Genomic DNA, 22,095 nt, shown 5'->3' with positions numbered 1-22,095 from the left:
GAGATGGTGCGGTGACTGGTTGATGATGATCATGATGATGACGACGACGATAATAATGATGATGATAATAATAGCTAATAATAAATAATAACAATATACATTAACATGGTTAATAGTCCGAAACTAGTCAAATACAACAGCAAATAATTTATATTGAATAATTTTTTATAATTATTATCTCAGTGGTGGATGAATGCTATTTACGGTACTTCCGTAGATGTGCAGTAGGCCTCGGGGGGGCACTTCCATGACAGATATGCATCATGTGCCTCGGGATAGACCCCCTTTTTCAAACCGGCTTGTACCCAATGACCCCCTTTTTTGTGTTATCTATTACCCAATGACCCACTTTAAAAAAATTATGTAGGCCTACTCAATGACCCCCTTTTCTATTTCCTGCTATACCCAATGACCCTCCTTGTTATTCACAAATTAAGGTGGTATTTGTGTTCTCCTTCAGAAATAATGAGATTTTTCACATTTCCAAGGTGGCCAAGTTGTTTTTACGCAGTTTGGCGCTTATTTATGAGCTTTTATGTGTACTTAATGATACTCTTTTGGCAATCCTGTACTCAATGACTCCCATTTTACGTTTTGTTACCCCAATGACCATCCTTTTTTCAAAGTTTCATACCGAATGACCCCATTTTTATTCAGGTTGTGTACTGAATGACCCCATATTTTTGTAATTGTACATTTGTCCTGAATGCCCTCTACTTTTAACATGGCCGAGGCACATCCCTGCCATTTCAGATAGGGAGTGCCTCCCCCGGGGTAGGCCTACAAATTAAAGATTGCTTCATTATTGACAGCTCTCACCTTACGCCTTAAAACTTAGACATAACTTACATGTTATAGGGCCTATATAGCTAATAGGCACAATTAATAATAATTAATTCGTCGGCTGAGCAAAACTTATGATAATTGGCTTACATAACGAAAGAACCTAATCACATCGGCTGAGCCGGAATACTGAAGATGGGTCTGTTAAGATCCACTTCAAAAACATCTTCAATAAATTGCATTCATTGAGGACACACTTAAAGAACCGGCAGACCAGTTGATCATTCCAAGATACTTCAATGTCAAGACATTTTAACAATGTCAAGACTTTCAATGACCCAAATTCCTCATTGACCCAAATTCCAGAGCCCATACCTCATTCTCGTTTGGGAATAGGCTAGTCTTTTTGTCCTTTCTGGGCATCATTATATATGATACATCATTATCATCATCATCATCATCATCATCATCATCATCATCATCATCATCACCCACCATCATCAGCATCATTATCCACATCATCACCGTCATCATCCACCATCAACATCACCATCAATCATCATCACCCGTATCACCCACCATCAGCTCCCACCATTATCACCCATCATCATCACCCACCATCATCACCATCATTATCATCATCATCATCACCCACCATCATCATCCATCATCATCACCCACATCACCCACCATCAGCTCCCACCAGTATCACCCATCATCACCACCACCCACCATCATCATCATCATCCAGCATCATCACAACATCATCCCCACCATCATCACCCACAATTATTACCACCATCACCATCGTCATCACCATCATCATCACCATCACATATCATCATCATCATCATCACCCACGATCATGATGAACATCATCTTCATCCACCACCATCGTCGTCACCCATCATCATCACCCACTATCATCACCACCATCATTATCCCCAACATCATCACCGTCATCACCCGCCATCATCACCATTTTTAATATCACCATCATCATCCCCATCATCACCACCATCATCACCCATCATCATCATTACCATCATCATCATCATCATTATCATTAATTTATCATCATCATCACCATTATCATCATCACCATCATCCATCATCATTATCACCCACCATCATCATCACTATCACCATCATCATCATCACCCGCTATCATCACCCACCATCATCACCATCTTTATCACCAACATCATCACCGTCATCACCGCCAACATCAACATCACCATTATCACCACCATCATCATCATTCCCACCATCATTATTATCATCATCATCACCATCATCCATCATGCATTATCACCCACCATCATCATCACCATCATCATCCATCATCATCATCATCACCCACCATCATCAGCATCATTATCCACATCATCACCGTCATCATCCACCATCAACATCACCATCAATCATCATCACCCATCATCATCATCACCCACCATCAACATCATCATCCACCATCATCATCACCCACCATCATCAACATTACCATCATCATCAATATCATCCACCATCATCACCAACCATCATCACCGTCATCATCCACCATCGTCATCACCATCATCACAACCATCATCATCTTTACCATCATCATCATCGTCATCATCCACAACCATCATTACCAACTATCATCACCGTCATCATCCACCATCGTCATCATCATCACCCATCATCATCACCCACCATCATCATCACGATCATCATAATCCACCACCACCACCACCATCATCATCACCCGCTATCATCACCCACCATCATCACCATCATTTGAACATCCTCACCGTCATACCCGCCATCAACATCACCATCATCACCATCATCAACACCACCACCCATCATAATCACCCACCATCATCAGCATCATCATCCACCATCATCATCACCCATCACCCACTATCATCATCACCACCATCATCACCAACATAATCATCCACCATCGTCATCATCATCATCATCATCATCACCATCATCCATCATCATTATCACCCACCAGCATCATCACCATCATCCACCACCATCATCATCATTACCCACCATCATCACCATCATTATCCACAACATCATCACCGTCATACCCGCCATCACCATCATCACCATCATCATCACCACCACCCAGCATCATCACCCATCATCATCACCCACTATCACCGCCCACTATCACCATCATCATCATCCACAACCATCATTACCAACCATCATCACCGTCATCGTCATCACCATTATCATCATCATCACCATCCGATGGTCACCATGATCATCATCACCCACCACCATCATCACCATCCACCACCACCATCATCACCCTCGTCATCCATCATCATCACCCACCATCATCATCATCACTATCATCATCACCATCATCACCCATCATCATCACCCACCATCATCATCATTACCATCATCATCCACCACCATCATCACCAACCATCATCACCGTCATCATCCACCATCGTCATCACCATCATCATCACCATCACTCATCATCATCACCCACCATCATCATCACGATCATCATAATCCACCACCACTATCATCACCAACCATCATCACCGTCATCATCCACCATCATCATTATCACTATCATCACCATCATCATCATCCGCTATCATCACCCACCATCATCACCATCATTATCACCAACATCATCACTGTCATACCCGCGCCATCAACATCACCATCATCATTACCATCACTCACCATCATCACCCACCATCATCATCACCCATCATCACCGATCATGATCACCCACCTTAGGCTTCATCACCATCATCGCCCACCATCATTACCACCATTCCTTCTTTCTTTCCTTCTTACCTTGCTTCCTTCTATCCTTCCTTCCTTCCTTCTTTCTTTCTTCTTTCATTCCTCCTTTCCTTCCTTCCTGGCGTTTCTTTTTCCTTTCTTCTTTCCTTCCTTCTTTCTTTCCTTCCTTCTTACATTGCTTCCATCTTTCCTTCCTTCCTACCTTTCTTCCTTCTTTCCTTTCTACCTTCCTTCTTTCCTTTCTACCTTCCTTCTTTCCTTTCTCCCTTCTTTCCTACGGCGCTACGGGGGACAAGGGGGAATTCCCCCACCAGTTTGCCCCCCTCCACTTTTGAGGCAAACTTGACTGAACCCCAAAATTACGTAAATTTCCACTTTTTGCGGCAATTTTGCGCAAAATTTGTTGCCCCCCCCCCTGAAATTCACTTCCCCCCCACAAAAATCCTGGTGCCGCCACTGCATGTGAAAAACACCCTATATAAACCTGCATGTCAGTGTAGGAAGTAGGTATAAATAAATAAATAAATAGGAAGTAGGTATAAATAAATAAATAGGTATAAATAAATAAATAACATGTATAGGCCTAATTGTTATTGAGTTTACTACTGCACAGATGGAGGCAGTTGTTTTTTAACCTCTTGGAAGGGGGACAAACAGTTTTGTATGTTTAAAAGGGGGGTCAAAAGTTTCAGGTTCTCTGGATGGAGGTCAAAAAAGTTATTATTATAATTAATAAATTATTATTATTATTATTATTATTATTATTATTATTTTATTATTATTATAATTATTATTATTATTTTTTTTAATTATTATATGCCTAATTATTATTATAATATTAGGCTACTATTATTATTATATTATTAGGCCAAATAAAAAAATAAACATGTTTCACTTCCCCTCCCGCTTCCTTTTTTGAGGTTTTCTCAAATAAATTTTATTTTTGAAATTCAGTTATAACTTTTCAAAAATATGTCTAGGAAGTTGGGATGCTTTCTATAGCCTTGTTAAGATACAAGAAACATTTTAGGAAGGTTTTGTGATCATTAGAGGGGTATAACTCTCAGAACAACAAATAAAAAGGGCCTCCTCCTTTTTCCAGGCATTATTGTGTGTACGGATTGTACGCTAAAACAGCTCAAGTATGGGTATTTACACCAATTTTGCGATAAAAAATAGAAAATAAAAAGCCCCCTCTTCCTCCTTTTTTTTCGAAAACCCGGACGTGAAACATGTTTTATTTTTTACTTAGCCTTATTATTATTATTATTATTATTATTATTTTTATTATTATTATTGTTATTATTATTATTATTATTATTATTATTATTATTATTGTAGGGCCGTTCGCCGCGATTTTGTTCAATTTTGAAATCACTCACTGGGCGCGGGCCTATCTTCAAAATAATCAGAGAAAAATGTAAAGTCATGCCATGCGCCCTTGAACTGGTCGTCACCCTGCTGGTAGTTTGGTACGCATGCACGAACACATGCACGGCAACTGAGTACTGCATGTAGATTTGTTGTGCATATAGCTGGATTACACCATTGAATATAGTGTGTGTGGAATAAATTTCCAAGACCCTATGTGGTACAATAAATACATTTTAGTGGTGGTGTGAGGCGGTATTGATAAAACTAACACTAAAGTGTAAAAGTTTACAGTTTAGTGGTCGGTTACAGTTTAGTGGCGTCACACACGTTGCTGGTATCGTAAGACCACTAAAATCCAGAATGGCAGCAAGTTCAGGTGTTCTATCAATAATCTCAGGATCATCTTTCACTCATATTTTACTTCTGGTTGCCATTCTTGCGGCTGTGTTCTTCTTTCTTTCCAAAAAGAGCAACTTACCGCCAGGACCATGGACTCCCATTCCTTTCATTGGCTTTGCTCCAAGCATCGCATACGCTCTCTACAAAGGCGAACCACTCTACAAGTTTCTAACGAAGCTTGGTAACAAACATGGACAGGTATTTTCGTTTACAGCACTTGGGATGCATGTCGTGGTTCTGAATGAATACCAAGCAATACGCGAGGCTTTTCAAGATACCAAACTGAATGACAGAGGCGAAAATGAAATGCAAGCCAAGATCTTCAGCAGATCTAGTAAGTAGTGAACATGATGTGAATGTAGATTATCAAGTTGATTACCAGTTCAACCATTGTCATGTGACCATTATTTCACATGTTATTAGATGATGTTAAGAATCACTTTCTGGTACACAATATCACTTTCATCATTATTAACATCATCAATATTTGTCATTGTCATCATCATTATTATCATCATCATTCGCCACCGCTATTGTAAGGTGTAAACTGTTTTGCAATTATGTAGTGGCTGTAGTTAAAGGGCATGGTAACAAGATTGTGAATCGTGACAATTTTTCTTATTATGTTCTATGTTTTATCAATTGCTTGCAGCTAACAAATTGGATGACATGGGACCATACCGGATATTTGCGCTAGCATGCTTCCGTCAATTTGGAGTCGGTACATCTCGTTTTGAGGAGCCCATTAGTAAAGAAAGCACATATCTGATTGATGAATTAGACAGCCTTGAAGGCCGACCTGTAGATCTTACTTGCTATTTCAATAATGCTGTATCAAACATCATTTGTAAAGTCGTTTTTGGAACCCGGTTTGAACTTTCCAACGAGCGCATTCATCGGCTTACGAGTCTTTTGAATCATCTAAATGAACTGCTTGGGGCAGGTAACGTCGAAATGTTTATCCCAATCAACATCCCAAGTAAAGCAAAGCAAGAATTACTTAAAGTTGCTGATGAGCTGCATAAATTCATAAACAGCATGATTGACAGTCATCGTAAAAACTTTGACCCAAATAACTTGAATGACGTAATCGATTTGTGGTTGAATGAAATACGACTTCACAAATCCGATGATCCTTATTCTTTCCGAAATCCAGATAATATGGTCGGACAAATATTAGCTCTGTTCTTAGGGGGGACAGACACGACTTCAAATACACTTCGATGGGGCACTCAATACCTTGTTCGATACCCGAAGGTGCAAGATCGCATAAATCGCGAAATCGACACGGTAGTCGGTCGTAATATGCTACCGAAGTTGGCCGACAAACCGAATCTCCCTTATACACAAGCCTTTATTGCGGAACTTCATCGAATCATTTCACTCGCACCGCTGTCTGTATTTCATGCAGCAGCGGACACGACAACTTTTCGTGGTTACACCATCCCGAAGAATAGCGTGATGATATCAAACTTGTACGCAGTGATGCACAACCCTGAGTTGTGGGGAGATCCAAACGAGTTTAGACCAGAACGTTTCTTGGACGATGATGGTAACTTTCATGAGCCGGACGAAGTGATTCCATTTGGAATAGGTAGGTAACTAACCAGATTAATGTCGAAAAGGCCAAGCATTCACTTCAGCAAATTCCGACAAAATAAATATAATAAAGGTGATATTTGTTAAATAACTAATTGAGTTCTTTGAAACGTGCATGACCTTTCAAAATTGCATTGGTTGTCATTTTTTATCCAGTATAGATGTGCCCATTAAGACATTTTCTATATGATGAAATATATTTTTATCTTTTCTGTTGTAGGGCGCCGTGTTTGTCTTGGAGAAGCTCTCGCGAGACAAGAACTCTTCATCTTCTTTACCCATCTTCTACATCAGTTCAAATTTGAGAAAACATCTGAGAACGCACCAATGCCTACCTTGAAACCAATCGAAGGGCTTATCCTACATCCAGAACCGTACAAACTAAGAGTCATCAAACGCGACTAAATTGGTATCCTCTTGTTTGGTGTTTAATTTCGGTAGTACGAAGTGTCCCATGCATATAGAAAATGAACCGTATTTTGCGATTGAGCAACAAATTGTCGAGGTTTCAACTCCATATCTTAAAAGCAACTTAACTTTATGAGGGCAAAATAACAGGGGTGTCAAGAGTGACTATAAATAAACAATCAAAATATCGCACAACGATGAACACAAACTAGTAGGGCCTACATACCTTTGTTTTCACTTTTTTTTTTCTTTAATACTTTTAATTTGTGCATGGTTGAACTTATTGCACAAAAGAAACATTGTTTCTTTGGTAATTATATTTACAATGAACGCAGGTAAGGTACATAAAACAAACATAATCTTACTCATAATGTGATAATCCCAGCAAAAGTAATATGTAGGAATAACACTTCAGTAGTTAGTTCTAAAATTCTAAAAAAAACTTAAATTTCCTACTACTACAAGCCTCTTACTTACCCACATCCATGCTGTTAAGTGTCATGACCAAATCAACATTTTGCAACATTGAATAGGGGCAATGGGGAACATTTGAAGTATCCAAGTCCTGGGGACAACGTGCATCAAAAGTTTTGACCGGGATTGTAGATGGCAAAAACGGCTATGCACTAGTACGCTATAGTTCGATCAGCCCGTAATCGGCGGGCCTTATAACATCGTGGATTAATATCAGTTATCTTATATCGAGACTTGTCATGTGACATGTCGCCAGAAGTATCACGAATTATTAATTCAAGTTATATACTTTGTCTACTGTTTTCACACGCACATTACAGACCAAACCGGCAACTATCTCACTCTTAACGTGGGTCTACTTATTACGAGCTGATCAAAGTAAGTATAGAGCACTGCACAGAAGTTGACAACGTCGCCCTCTTCATTTCATTCTTATTCAGTGGGTGTGGTCTAGTTGGTAGACACAAAATTTGATTGGACAATCGCACGATGTCGGATGTCGTCTATCAGGCCATATACGACCCTACTTCATTTATGAGTATTGGTCAAGTGAAACGCGCTTGTCGTGATGAGAAGATTTAAGCGGGTGTATAAACATAAGTTAAATATCTATGTTATAAAAATAGTTAAAATTGTATTAGATCGTGCTCTATAATATCAATTTTTTGTTTTGTTACCCGGATTTGAGGCAGTTTTAGCGAAGTATTTTACATGTAGTAAGACATTTGCGTTTATCAATAAACTGGAGTGTCGAAAACAAAACACCCCTCGTTATGCCCCAATGCACGTGCTTTTATAATGATTATCTTTCTTTTTCTAGACAAAATCTCTTAACGGGTAAATATTTTAGATATTATGTAAATTGATTTTGAAAACTGCAATTTTGATGCTTTGACACGCACTGTATGTAAAATGTCAAGAACATACGCCACAGGTTTGAAGATTAAATCAAATATTGGAAATATCAATTACAACTGACTTGGCTACCTCGAGGACCCAATAAAATCGGCCTTTTAAAAGTTTAATTTAATTACTTGATGGTTCAACTACATTTCATGGCAAATATCATCGATCATCAGTTTGCAATTGTCTAATAACATGAATAAACAAATGTCTCTGGTAATAGCATGGTTAGTGAAAGGTTGAGTTGATGGGCAAGATTTCTATCGATTGTAGTTTCATTTATTCTTATGCAATTAAAATCATTATAATAGAGCTTAGTTCTGAAGATCTTTTGAATATTTTTCTGGGTAATGGTCATACGGTATTCGATGTAATGATAAAAGACCGCATTCCAATGTTTGCTCCAATGAATCTTTCTGAACATGAACCTATATTGACGACACATTGGTAAAATAATCAGCAAAATTACCTACAGTCTAAAATCGGGCAATAAACTGCGTGGTACCTTCTCCTTAGTTTCCCTAGCAATAATGGTTTTATAGGGTATCGATGGCTATAACCCATTTGATCAACTCGAAATGTGTTTTGTAAATAACTGATATTTCATTATCAGACAAAACTGACTTATTCAACTCAGATAATCATGAAAATACGCATGTATAGTAGGTGATGATTGAGGAGTCTGATGTTTTGGAAATACTATGCAGTCTTGACACATCAAAAGCTACTGGGCCTGATGGCATATCACCAAGGTTATTGAAAGAATGTGCCTCTCAAATTGCTCATCCCTTGTGTCACATATTTAATTGTTCTCTCTCGTCTGGGAAACTACCAAGCATATGGTTAAAAGCTAATGTTGTGCCTGTTTACAAGAAGGGTGACAAACATTAAAATTATCGGCCTGTTTCCTTGCTGTGCATTAGTGGCAAGATCATGGAAAGAGCTGTGTTTAATATTGTTTTTCCACAAATTAAAGATCATATTCATCACTTACAGCATGGTTTTGTTAAAGGAAGATCAACTGTCACGCAGCTTCTAACAGTATTTCATGAAATAAGCTCCATAATGGATGAGTCCGGGCAAGTAGACATGTTGTACTTGGATTTTTCTAAGGCATTTGACAGCGTCTCTCACAAATTGCTCATTCACAAGTTACAGTCGTTTGGGTTCCATTCGCATCTTCTTAGTTGGTTCCAAGCATACTTGACTGATAGGGAGCAAAGTGTAGTCATTGATAGTTCAAACTCAGACTGGTCCGGTGTCCCTCAAGGGTCCATCTTGGGACCCATGCTTTTTTTGTGTTACATCAATGACATGCCTAACTGTACCCGAAACAGCACAACTGCGTTATTTGCTGATGATTCCAAATGCTTTAGATCAATCCATAGTACACATGACTTCTTGCTCCTTTAGGATGACATCAATTCTCTTTATAAATGGGGCAAAACATGGGACATACATTACCATCCATCCAAATGCCAAATAATTTCAGTCACAAGAAAAAGAAATATGGTGAAATTTGACTATCGTATGAATAACAATATTTTATCCAGAACTGATTCTATCAAGGATCTTGGTATTGATATTTCATCTAGTCTTGTATGGAATGACCATGTTAGACGTGTTGTCAACAAGTGCAATAAAAAGTGGGGTATGATAAAACGTGCAGTAGGTTTTAATGCTCCCGAAAGGGTCACAAGGACACTTTTACTGCACTGGTCAGGAGTGATGTGGAGTATGCCAGCTCTCTCTGGAGTGGTACATCAAAACGTAATCTTCGATTAATTGAAGGCATCCAGAGGAGCACTGAAAACATAATGTCGTAAGTTCTACTAAGTAAAAGTTAGTAAAAACGATGTCTCGTTCTACTAATCAATGATTTGTACGGCATGACAAGCGATGCTATATATTGGTTAGGCATGCTTAACTAACGTGCCTTACCAACGAAATGATTAGTACGGCATGGGTTTTACGAATTTCAAACCTGCCGTACTAACCTATAGGATCGTAAAAACGATGTCTCATCCTACTAATATTGGTTAGTTGGACAGGCTCAACTAACTAATATTGGTTAGTTGGACAGGCTCAACAAAGATTAGAACTCGTTTGACTGGCGGAACGAATCAGTTGTACAAATGTGATGTACGATGGTTGTGAAGGTGGAAAAGTATGCATACAGGTAATATTTCAAGTTATTTCTCTCAAAATGAGCACTAGATATTGTATTGATGGTGTAAGCTTCTTTTCTGTATGATCATAAATGCTGTGCACATGTACATTGTGGTCGTAGAGACTAAAAGTCATAACTGCGTCACATCGCATGTAAGCTTATACATGTAGCTTTAAGCTTACATGCGATGTGACACAGCATCGTGACTTTTAGTCTTTACGACCACAATGTACATGTGGCACAGCATTTCTGATCATACAGAAAAGAAGCTTACACCATCAATACAATATCTAGTGCTCATTTTGAAAGAAATACCTTGAAATATTACCTGTTAGCATAGTTTTTCACCTTCAAGTTTGTCGCTGCACAACCGCTACTCGGTCAGTCGTCTGCAAGCGTGGTCGAGTGCAGAACACATGATCGAAACAGCGGGAATGTTTAAAACATCGTAAAACCACCAGAGCTTTGTAAAACCAAATGGTACAACGAGTTCGTAAATGCTGCGATGACAGGGTTTACGAATTATCGATGCTGTACTAAATGTTGCATTGTCGTAGAACTTCCAAATCCAATTGGTAGGACATACTCAACAACTATTATTCCTTCATTTACGAGTCTTGCATACGTCCGCTTAGTTACATATATCGTAAGACATCGTAAAAATTGGTAGAATGCGCTCAAGCAGTTTATTTTACTAATTTAAATTAGTAGAACACAACGAAAAACAAGCTTTTGTTTTCAGTGAGAGCAACAAACTATACTCTACATTACCCTGATTTAGACTATCGTGAGAGGTTAACTAAATTAAACCTCCTTCCTTTGTCTTTTAGACGTGAAATCCTTGATCTCACATTCTTTTTTAGATGCAAAATGGAACTTTATGACCTTAAACTTAACCATTTTGTTGTTTTTAACTCCACTCTCAAGGACCGTCCCACCACCAGATCATCTGCTGATCCCCTATTGTTGATTCCCAAACGATGCAAAACCGAATCTCACAGGGCATCGTTTTTCAACCGTATCGTTCCCCTGTGAAATCAACTTCCTCTCACAATTAGATCCACTGTCAACATGTCCTCTTTTAAGAGCCAGCTCTCTGAGTGGTACAAGAACAAACTAGAGGAGAGTTTTGATCCTTACAACACATGCTCTTGGGTTTGTTTTCAAATTTTTTGGGAGGGGAGAGGGGGGAGGGGGTGTCCTCATTGTTTTGATCCTTGGTGGGACTGTCCTAGAGGTGCTTTGCACCTGTTAGTCCTTGCCTTTCACTGGTGCAAAATTTTATTTATACTTCCTTTTTTTTGTATGTACTCTTGAATATTCATGTGCAATATATTTTGATGTTATATTATAATTATTGTATATACCAGTGATAAAGTGTAATAAATAAATAAATAAAAAAAATGATACCGTCTAGTCGTGACGAGTAATAAACCATGGACTGAATAAACACAGACATTCAGAATTACACACATCACATTTCAGATTATGTTTACTTTTATGAGCCAAAATTTTAGGTTGACGTTTCCTGGCATAGCTGTCTGATATACATCATGTATGATCGTATTGATTGATACCGTAAACAAATCTGGTGTACTGGTATAGACTTAGCACCTCGGTATTACGACAAAACAGTTGAAATATTTACTAGATTGTGCTCTATGTCAGGAAGTTGAAGAATGAACTGTGTTTTAGCGAAAACCTTATCGTTTGCCGACTGAAGAGAATAATGATAAAGACTGATATGTCGAAAATAAGACGCCCCTCCTCGTGTACATGATTACTTGCACGTTTTGTTTAGACGTTCGGGCGAGAAAGCTCTTAAGTGTGTATATTTTACATATGTGTAAATTGATTTTGAAAACAATATATGCTATTCTCATGTTTTGACATGCACTGAATGTAAAATGTCAAGAACATGCGCCACACGTTTGAAGATTAAATCAATATCAATTACAGCTGACTTGGCTGCCTCAACACTCAACAACCATGAGAACCTGATGGAATCAGACGTATTAAAAATTTAATTCAACTATGCAACCATGAACTGAAATATGAACTGTTTCATACAACTCCGACAATACAGTTCTTTTAGGCACACCATGTATTACTGTTTTCTTTTTCTCCCTTCAAACTCTACTAAATTTGAAATTGTCGATATTATTATTATTATTATTATTATTATTATTATTATTATTATTATTATTATTATTATTATTATTATTATTATTAGTGTTATTATTATTAGTATTATTATTATTATTATTATTATTATTATTATTATTAAAGAAACAGAGCACGAAAGAAGTGTGCACTGCACCCCTATACCAAATCAGACACGCAATTGAACTTGTATTTCACAGTATCATGAACACATTCAAAAGGTTAATATATAATAATCTATTGTGCAGATATTATGCTCATGCAACTTTCCAAGTATACCAGTTGTGGAACGTTGCATGAGCATATCTATATTTAAGAAGGAAGTAAACCATACCTAAATACATGGCATTTTGATTTTTTGCACGTATTGTATCATGCGATGTTTTGGTAACATGAGTTGAAGTTATAAGGTAAGATATCAGTATCCTATATTATCTTATCCCTCTTTGTTAATTTACAGTCTATACGAAGCAAGTAGTGGATGACATTTCAGTGCTCAGCAAATTTTGCAATCTGTTCAATATTAGAACTAGTCCTAGGTCACAAACATTAACATGACAGTAGGCATACATGAAAATAATACTGATAACATCGCAACTTGTTTCTAATCCACGTCCTTCAGAACTAAATTTTGAATTTGGGCACTTCTTCTACTGCAGTGTCCATATTGAATAATTGTACTTGAAAAGCTTTGAACGTTACTCTTGAAGAATGTATGCCTCTGTAGGGAGAGTGTGGGCTAGTGGTTTAATAGAGAACTCGCCTCTGGTGCATGAGGTCACGGGTTGTCTGCGTTGGCTTGAAAAACTATGAATTTAATTGGCAACATCTGTAAGTTAAATTCAGGCTTCTGCTCTCCCCATGGTTCATTTATAATTGGCTAAACGAACCATGAGAGTGATCCGTGCGGAGGGTACGTCATTAGGCTGAATTCGGTCCCGTAAATAGAGAGTCATACCTATTGTATATCACAGTCAGTTAGAGAATAGCAGGGTGTAACCCCTGATTGTCCTGGGGGAAGAGAGAAGAAACCCGACAATAAAGTCATTGACACATGTCATGTACCAAGGTGCAATTATCAGCTCGCTATTTGCAGGAAAATGTGAAATAACGTGAAGATTTCCAACAACACATAACTACTTGTTCACTAATTTCAAATCTAAAATTTTAAACTTCCAAAGCTATATATGAATCCAAGATGAAAACCGGGATGAAAACACACTCCAACTCAATCTATATGGATTGTGGACACTGTTGTTTTGACGGTGCACATTATAAATGTGATTATTTGATGTGTGCAATTTCCCATCATATCAAATTTCATTAATAGCCATCCAATACCTATAGAGTCCTTGCATGTGACATATCATCCCGTAAATATGGCGGACTACTCAAATGCTTTCAACAAAAGCATGATTGCAATCTACCGTGACAGTTCGTCTCACACACATAACCCTGCACTACGATCAAATAGGTTGATGACAACATTTGATTGAATGGACTGCACTCCGCCATAACTACGGTGAAGGACACCGGCTCAAATCCTTTGTTTGGAGCCAATCGATAATTTCATGCAGGGTCTCTATTTATGGATGTTGCTCAATCAATTCACACACACACACAAAAAACATCGTCCAAACAATATCCAAAACCGGGATCTAATGTTAAATGGTCATAATATTTTGGTGAAGCCAAGGTAAATGATATTATAAACTGAACTAGCACAATTAATGCATTAAAGGTGACGTCGGCAATATTGTACATTATTATATAGCTTTTGTTCTCAATCGATCAAGATCACAGTTGTAAAATCAACTGACACTCCATGTTCATCTAGGCATCCACACCAAGCATTAAACACGTGAATGATATATTGATAATAATAGACAGGGAATACGACACCATGAAGCAATTCCTGGAGAGGGCAATCCCTCATTTGCATGTGACGCTTTCTTATTTAAATTAGCCATTGTGTTATTGCTTAATATTCATATGTTATGGGAGCACTTTACACCACCAGGTTGGGCAAGTCATGAATAATTTAGCGTTGTGAAGCCAAATAAACTTATTATTTCCCAGGCTTGAAAAAAAATTACAGGCAGAGGTGGGAATCGATCTCGGTACCTCCCGGTTAAAAAGCACAGTGCAAGACCGCTAAGCCAGCTAAATATCTGTTGTGAGACGTGTAACATTAAATCAGTAATAAAAGACGTAGATTCTTATTTTGGGCTCAAATTGTAGAAAAGGGGAAATATTTGTCTCTGCAAAAAAGAAAATAAAAAATGAGATCTTCAAAACAAAATGTTACGGCCCTATTGAAAAAAAAAAAGATTGATATCAAAATAACTTTAAAGTCAGTTCACGAGGCGGCATTGTCACAGACGAACACTGTATAGGCTATAAACTAGGTCCTCACAACTAGACGACGTCGTAGCACAGTGGTAGAGCATCAGACTGGTGATGCAAAGGTTGTTGGTTCGAGTCCTCCTGTCAGCAATGTTTGTTTTTGTGAATGCAATGCTACGATACCATTTGTTCAAATTTTTCTTATTTATTTATTTCTATTTTTATTTATTTATTTATTTATTTGTTTATTTATGTAAATAATTATGCTTGTATTTATTTTGTTTAATCACTCACTCACACTCTTTAGAAAAAAGGGCTCTTGGTCGATCAGTTCATTTATTCATTGTTTGATGGTTTGATATGATATGTCTATTGATTGAAATTGAATATCATATAATTTATTCATATTCATTGTTTGTGAATTGATTGATTAATTAACTGATTGATTGATTTGTTGAGCCGGTGCAAGTGAGTGCGTGAAATGTTAGAGGTGAGTTACTTGAAGAAGCCTTAATAATTATAATAAATAAATAAATAAATAAATAAATAAATAAATAAATAAATAAATAAATAAATAAATAAATAAATAAATAAATAAATAAATAAATAAATAAATAAATAAATCGCTTTCCCCTCTCAGCCTGCAAAAAATATTGTGACCACCCCCTGTTGCACATTCAAATTATTGGGATCCCAAATAATGATTAAATACATCAGATTTGTAGATGTAGGCCTACAGTAAAAAAACTTTAAAAAAAACTGAACCGATATTTTACTCATCATTGACCATGGTAGGCGAAACCGTCAATAGTGATTAAAGAATTTTTGTTCAAAATAAAATTTCCATATCATAAGCGTTTCCGGACCTTTACTATTATCCTCCCCTCCCCCAGGGGGTACTCACGTATAAGGTTTTCCACGAAAAATCCATAGACATGGGTCTCCCTTTTAGATTTTCGGTGCTATGTGTGAAAAACATGCCGGAAAACATGTTGCTTTTACTATTTTCAAGCTCAAATCCTTAGATATGGGTCCTTACTTTCCTGACAATCCTTAGATATGGGTAGGGGCCTACCTATTTTCGGTAAAATCGTGACCCTTAGAAATGGTTATGGGTTCGGAAGCTCGGGCCGCACATCTCCGTCGAAAAATAATCCAAGTACCCGCCCCCCTGGTTATCCTAAGCCTTTTAAAGCGTTTTAAGGCCAAAATCGCACCTCTCACCCCAATTTTACCCTCCCCAGGACTCATAATTATTCACAGCCCCTGATAATCTCCTAAATTATTCATTATTGTTTTTTCGATGGACCTAAGCTCCTGTAATATGCATGCACATATTGAATACAGCAAGCTACATTCAAATTATACATGCACGATGCAAGTGCTATTCCAGAAACGCTGCACATCAGTGACATCACTTAATTAATATTACTACCGGTAGTGAATAGCAAGCTTCGAAGGTTGAAAGTGCGCCCGCTTTACTACCTGAGAGCAATCCGGTAGTGGCGTTTCAATTTATTACGTGTTTGGGAAATCCACAAGATCAAATAGAACGGTGAGTGATGATTATTTACTTATTTTTAAAAACAAACTTCTTAGGCCAGTTATAAACTACGTTCACGGCCGACAACTATAGTTTGAATGATATTTATTATCACACGAGGAAATAAAACAAACGAATATGGCGCCTCACGTGCTTCAGGTCAGGTCAGTGGTCAAAGGTTTTTTATCGCTAAATCGCTGGCTGAATATCGTATCAAATTCAAGTGATACACTACCGTCGTATTATTGACACCAATTCCTAATTTCGACATTACTATTGCGAAAGGTTATTCCATTATCAAATTAGTAGACTTTCTGTAAAAACAAATCACTGGTGCCTGATGGGAAATACTAGTGCGCCATCACCGGATTGCTCCCTGCTCTGCTAGCTGGCGCACTTTCAAGCTTGGTACTCGCATTGAACAGGCAGAGTTCGCAAAACTAACGGCGTCGTTATTTGCCAACCCTAAAAGGGATCGAAATTAATTATTCATAACCGATCGATAACTGGCCTCATTTTCTAAATAGCAAACCAGCGGGATTTGTCATAGGTTTGCGTTGATAATAGAACAACCGTGAAGTTAGTGTCACCCCCTTGACGACACTTATGTTTTTAAACTGCAACCTCTTCTAACAGGCGTGGGCTACCTCACTAGGTTTGTGATACAAAGAAGAATGTACACCTTGATTTTTGATATTTTGTTCGATAAATATAATAATATTATTTTAATATGTTATTATTTAGTTGCCGAGCTTCATATAAATTATATGTCAGGTTAAAACTGATGTTTTGCTTATTAACCTTTTTACATATTTCACAAAACCGTGACAGCAAAAACCAAGACATGATGAGTGAAGTAATAGTAAACTCGCTTACTCACTATTGACGAATTCGCCTATCATGGTCGATAGGCATCATCAGAATGGTGTTGGTAGATCCTTACTTCCGGAAGGACGTATCCCGACTGTAGAGGGTGTATTTACCCAATGTCATGAACAGAGACGAGGGGTCCACACTACCCGAGTCACGTGTATGATCCTCTCCTGACTGTAAATACACTCTCTATAGTCGTGATACTTCTACCGGAAGTAAGGATCTACCAACATCATTCTGATGATGCCTTTAGACCATGATACGCGAAACTGTCAATAGTGAGTAAAATATTTGTTTTTTTCTTTCAAAAGAACATTTTTACTGTATATCTAGAAACCCGATGAATAGTGATCATGAGTGAACTTTACTACGTTGTAATCCCGGTCTTGACGGTCGGCTTCTTAGTGATTCTTGGCGCCATCTGCATGCGATGCTTACGCCATCAGCAAAATAGTAAGATTGTATTAACTATGTATATTACGGTCTTTCAAGTTACGTTGTTAATATAACAAGTTTTTCCAAATATTATCATGACCATAAAACTGAAAACACACACCCCAACAAACTAATAAATAACCTACTTCCTTCTTGGCTGGAGTTTGCACATAAAACCGATGACGTTCATCTCTTCCACCATGAACTGCCAAGTCTCTGCTTCACAGCGAATTAATGCCGATTGAACTATTTGACAAAAGCCTGTTATAGACAAATACACTCATGAGAACTTTTTACTAACGAGTTTTAGCTAGCGGCGTGGGTGCACTATACGGGTGACGTCCTGGCCGTATTCATTTAACCCGTGTGAGCATGCGAGACAAAAGTTCACTCATACATTAGTAGTTCCTTGTGACGTCATCTGCATAATACATCCTACAAGCATATCTTGCATATTACCATGATTACAGAGGCTATCGTACACTACTACTGAACATGCAAGTCGCCAAAATGACCATTGCTTGACTGGCGGGCATAGTGGGTCTGATATTTAATGCCCAAAAATACAACTTGTCTAAGTTAATGCAAACAATTAATACATGTACTATCTTAATTTCTGAAAGGTATCACTGTTCCTTCGTAAAAACGCCAGTGTTTACTTTGAATGTCAAAAGTTTTGGTTTTCCGTTTTGTATTTTGTATTTCCTCAATGCTTCATTCAAAATAAACACTCACTATGATAATGTAACGTTAGGTGTCCATATTGTAATCTTTTTTCAATTCACACATTTTGAAATCCGTTATTGTTTGCATGTTTGTACTGAATCGTGTCCACTCATTTCAGGAACGCTTTGTACAAATCATAATAACAATTACGTAAATGTTGCCTTAATGTTTCAGGCCGATGGATACGAAGAAATGTTCACGCCATTAGTATACCCCACCAATTTGAATCACCAACCACGCTCATAATATAATACCAGCTGTGCACGAGTACCGTGACCAACCTCATCCTTAATATGACCATCACCTTCATACGAATCTGCCGCCACCCAGCAACAACATGGTGCGTATGTCCGAACAATGGAAGGCTGGGACCATCAGGCAACTGATTCAAGCCCCGGGTTCAAGCCCAGCTTCGGCTGAACAACCACCTTCATACAACCATCAACCGATGGTGAATCCGAACAATGCCTCTGCAGCGTCTCATGGACTGCTCCTTTAATGTCACTTCCCTGCCTTGTACAAATGGAACACAGCACAGAAGTTAACTTTGGCGTAAAAATCGAAATCTCTATTATGTAGATGTCAACAGTCTGAGGTCATCTATCTGTCTCTGGTGAAAACTCGATTTCCGGCAATAAATGTCTGTTCGTGGTTGGATAAATTATGTCATACAGTCAGTGGGTTGACCTACTTTTACACTTACTTTTTATCGACGCTTGTTACTTATACAATCATAAGGAAAATATTTATTGGTCAAAATTATTTTGACAAATTACATGAATTAAACATTTGACACAATAAATGGAAAGTTTGTTATGCATGAAAAAAAATAATAAAAGTTCCACGAGTTCTTAGTTCTCCTAAACAATGTTTTTACAAAATTGAAAAAATTATAAAAGTTATTGGTAGGCTATTTTGTTTAAAACAACTGAACTAATTTACAATTTCAATTTTGAATGGACTAATTGCAACTTTCAACATTGTATCTTTTCTTACATACCACGCCATGCATATTATGACATTTGGTCCAGTTGCTACCAATATCGTTAATAATTTCTTAAGTTTGTAGAAAACCTTTTGATTAATTCTAAGAAGAAACTTAAAACATTATTTTGTAATGAAGAAAAATTCTTTGTAATGCTGAAAGAACAATTTATGGCACTTTCAAATTTATTATCAGCATCAGAAATTATTTCTGGACTGAATATTCCACTTGTAATGAGAAATTAATGAAATACAACTTAGATGACGAATTATTTTGATAAATATTAAATTCGTACTTCAAATTGTTATTAATTTGTGATTACATATTGAATATTTATTACTCATGGAAATAATTTGTTGTGCAGAAATTTATTTGAAATAACTTGTTATGATTTTGATTTAAACTTTTGATCCAAACACAAAGAAATAATTCGTACCTCGAAATTTTCAGATGGTACTCCATCTTTCATCACCAAGTGAGTGACTGTATCAGGTCGCGATTTTCTTGACCTTTGACCTGATAACAGACTCGTAGACTCCTGAAAGTTTGAACCGGCCCCCGTCTTTGTTGAGAGATGGTTGGCTTTGATGTGAACTGCTTCTTTGACTCCACGTTGGAACCACCTACTGTCTCTGCCGAGTATGCGGACTTTATCTAAGTCCACAAAATGTCTCGGAGACTCGATGTGGTTTGATACCTCTGATGGTTACGGTTCGCTATCTCTAAGGTTCGCTATCTCTAAGGTTCGTTATCACTAATTACGAAAAAGGTCCGCTATACCTAAGGTTCGATATCACTAATTTTGAAAAAGGTTCGGTATTTCTAAGGTTCGATATCACTAATTTTAAATAAGGTTCGCTATCTCTAATTTTAAATAAGGTCCGCTATCACTAATTTATTGAAGGTTCGATATCTCTAAGGTTCGCTATCACTATTTTAAAATAAGGTCCACTATTACTCATATTAACAATCCCGGTATCCCTAAGGTTCACTATCTCTAATTTTAAATAAGGTCCGCTATCTATAAGGTTCGCTATCTCTAAGGTTCGCTATCTCTAAGGTTCGCTATCACTAATTTCAAATAAGGTTCGCTATCTCTAATTTTAAATAAGGTTCGCTATCTCTAATTTATAATAAGATTCGCTATCTCTAATTTCAAATAAGGTTCGCTATAGCGGTCCTTATTTAAAATTAGAGATAGCGGACCTTATTTGAAATTAGAGATAGCGGACCTTATTTAAAATTAGAGATAGTGGACCTTATTTAAGATTAGTGATAACGAACCTTAGGTATAGCGAACCTTAATCGAAATTAGTGATAACGAACCTTAGAGATAGCGAACCTTAATTAATTAGGGATAGCAGAACCTTAAACAAAATTAGTGATAGCGAACCTTAGGTATAGCGGACCTTTATTGGAATTAGTGATAACGAACCTTAGAGATAGTGAACCTTCAATAAATTAGTGATAGCGGACCTTATTCAAAATTAGTGATAGCGAACCTTATTTTAAATTAGTGATAGCGAACCTTATTTAAAATGAGTGATATCGAACCTTAGAACTAGCGAACCTTATTCTAAATTAGTGATATCGAACCTTAGAAGTAGCGGACCTTTTTTTAGGTATAGCGAACCTTTTTCACTATTAGAGATAGCGGGATTCTGATCTCCATAGACTTTACACGTTAGTGATAGCGAACCTTAGAGATAGCGAACCTTAGAGATAGCGGACCTTAGAGATAGCGGGATGTCACCAATATGCTGTACTACTGGGTCTCTTATGTTCATTAAAACGTGTTTTCAGAGAACGTTCAGTTTCGCCAATACAGGCTTCTTTGCACTGTCCGGTACCGGTAACAGTTTTGCCCTGGCACGGGATGTAGTATACCGGACCTGTAATGTCCTTCTTATCTGTCTTGTCCTTGGGAGACACAAGGATTTGTCTTAGCGTGCGAGTGGGTTTGAAAAATACGCCGGGAGAATAACGCCATAGTTGCTAAATGTCCTTCTAATAGCTTCAGAGGTACCTTTAATGTAAGGGAGCACTACGCGGCCTTTATTTGGGCGTTTATCGCCCACATCGCTCGTTTTAGGAGTCTTTGGTTGAGTGGCTTTATCGAGTGCCCATTTAGGATAC

General features: G+C 37.6%; 1 protein-coding gene and 1 long non-coding RNA gene across 2 annotated transcripts; both read left to right on the top strand.

The window, feature by feature from the left end:
- The first annotated feature begins 5,031 nt into the window (after positions 1–5,031).
- On the top strand, positions 5,032–8,601 carry LOC140166358 (cytochrome P450 2J6-like). The gene is made up of 3 exons (XM_072189802.1): positions 5,032–5,668; positions 5,987–6,928; positions 7,154–8,601. The coding sequence occupies exons 1-3, from the start codon at positions 5,296–5,298 to the stop codon at positions 7,336–7,338; spliced, it is 1,500 nt and encodes a 499-aa protein (XP_072045903.1). The 5' UTR covers positions 5,032–5,295; the 3' UTR covers positions 7,339–8,601.
- Positions 8,602–17,771: 9,170 nt separating this feature from the next.
- Positions 17,772–21,766, top strand: LOC140166357 (uncharacterized). Its single transcript, XR_011860852.1, has 2 exons — positions 17,772–18,266; positions 19,149–21,766. It is a non-coding gene; the product is annotated as an uncharacterized lncRNA (long non-coding RNA).
- Positions 21,767–22,095: the final 329 nt, after the last annotated feature.

This window comes from Amphiura filiformis, chromosome 12 (assembly GCF_039555335.1).
Source record: "Amphiura filiformis chromosome 12, Afil_fr2py, whole genome shotgun sequence".
Lineage (NCBI taxonomy): Eukaryota > Metazoa > Echinodermata > Ophiuroidea > Amphilepidida > Amphiuridae > Amphiura > Amphiura filiformis.
The sequence above is the reverse complement of the archived record's forward strand: the minus strand, read 5'-3'. Positions and strand labels throughout refer to the sequence as shown.

Bases quoted from the DNA above. Each gene is read 5' to 3' on its own strand.
- LOC140166358 (XM_072189802.1), top strand. From the start codon at position 5,296: ATGGCAGCAAGTTCAGGTGTTCTATCAATAATCTCAGGATCATCTTTC. The intron at 5,669-5,986 runs GTAAGTAGTGAA...AATTGCTTGCAG, and splicing joins CAAGATCTTCAGCAGATCTA to CTAACAAATTGGATGACATG. The intron at 6,929-7,153 runs GTAGGTAACTAA...TTTCTGTTGTAG, and splicing joins AGTGATTCCATTTGGAATAG to GGCGCCGTGTTTGTCTTGGA.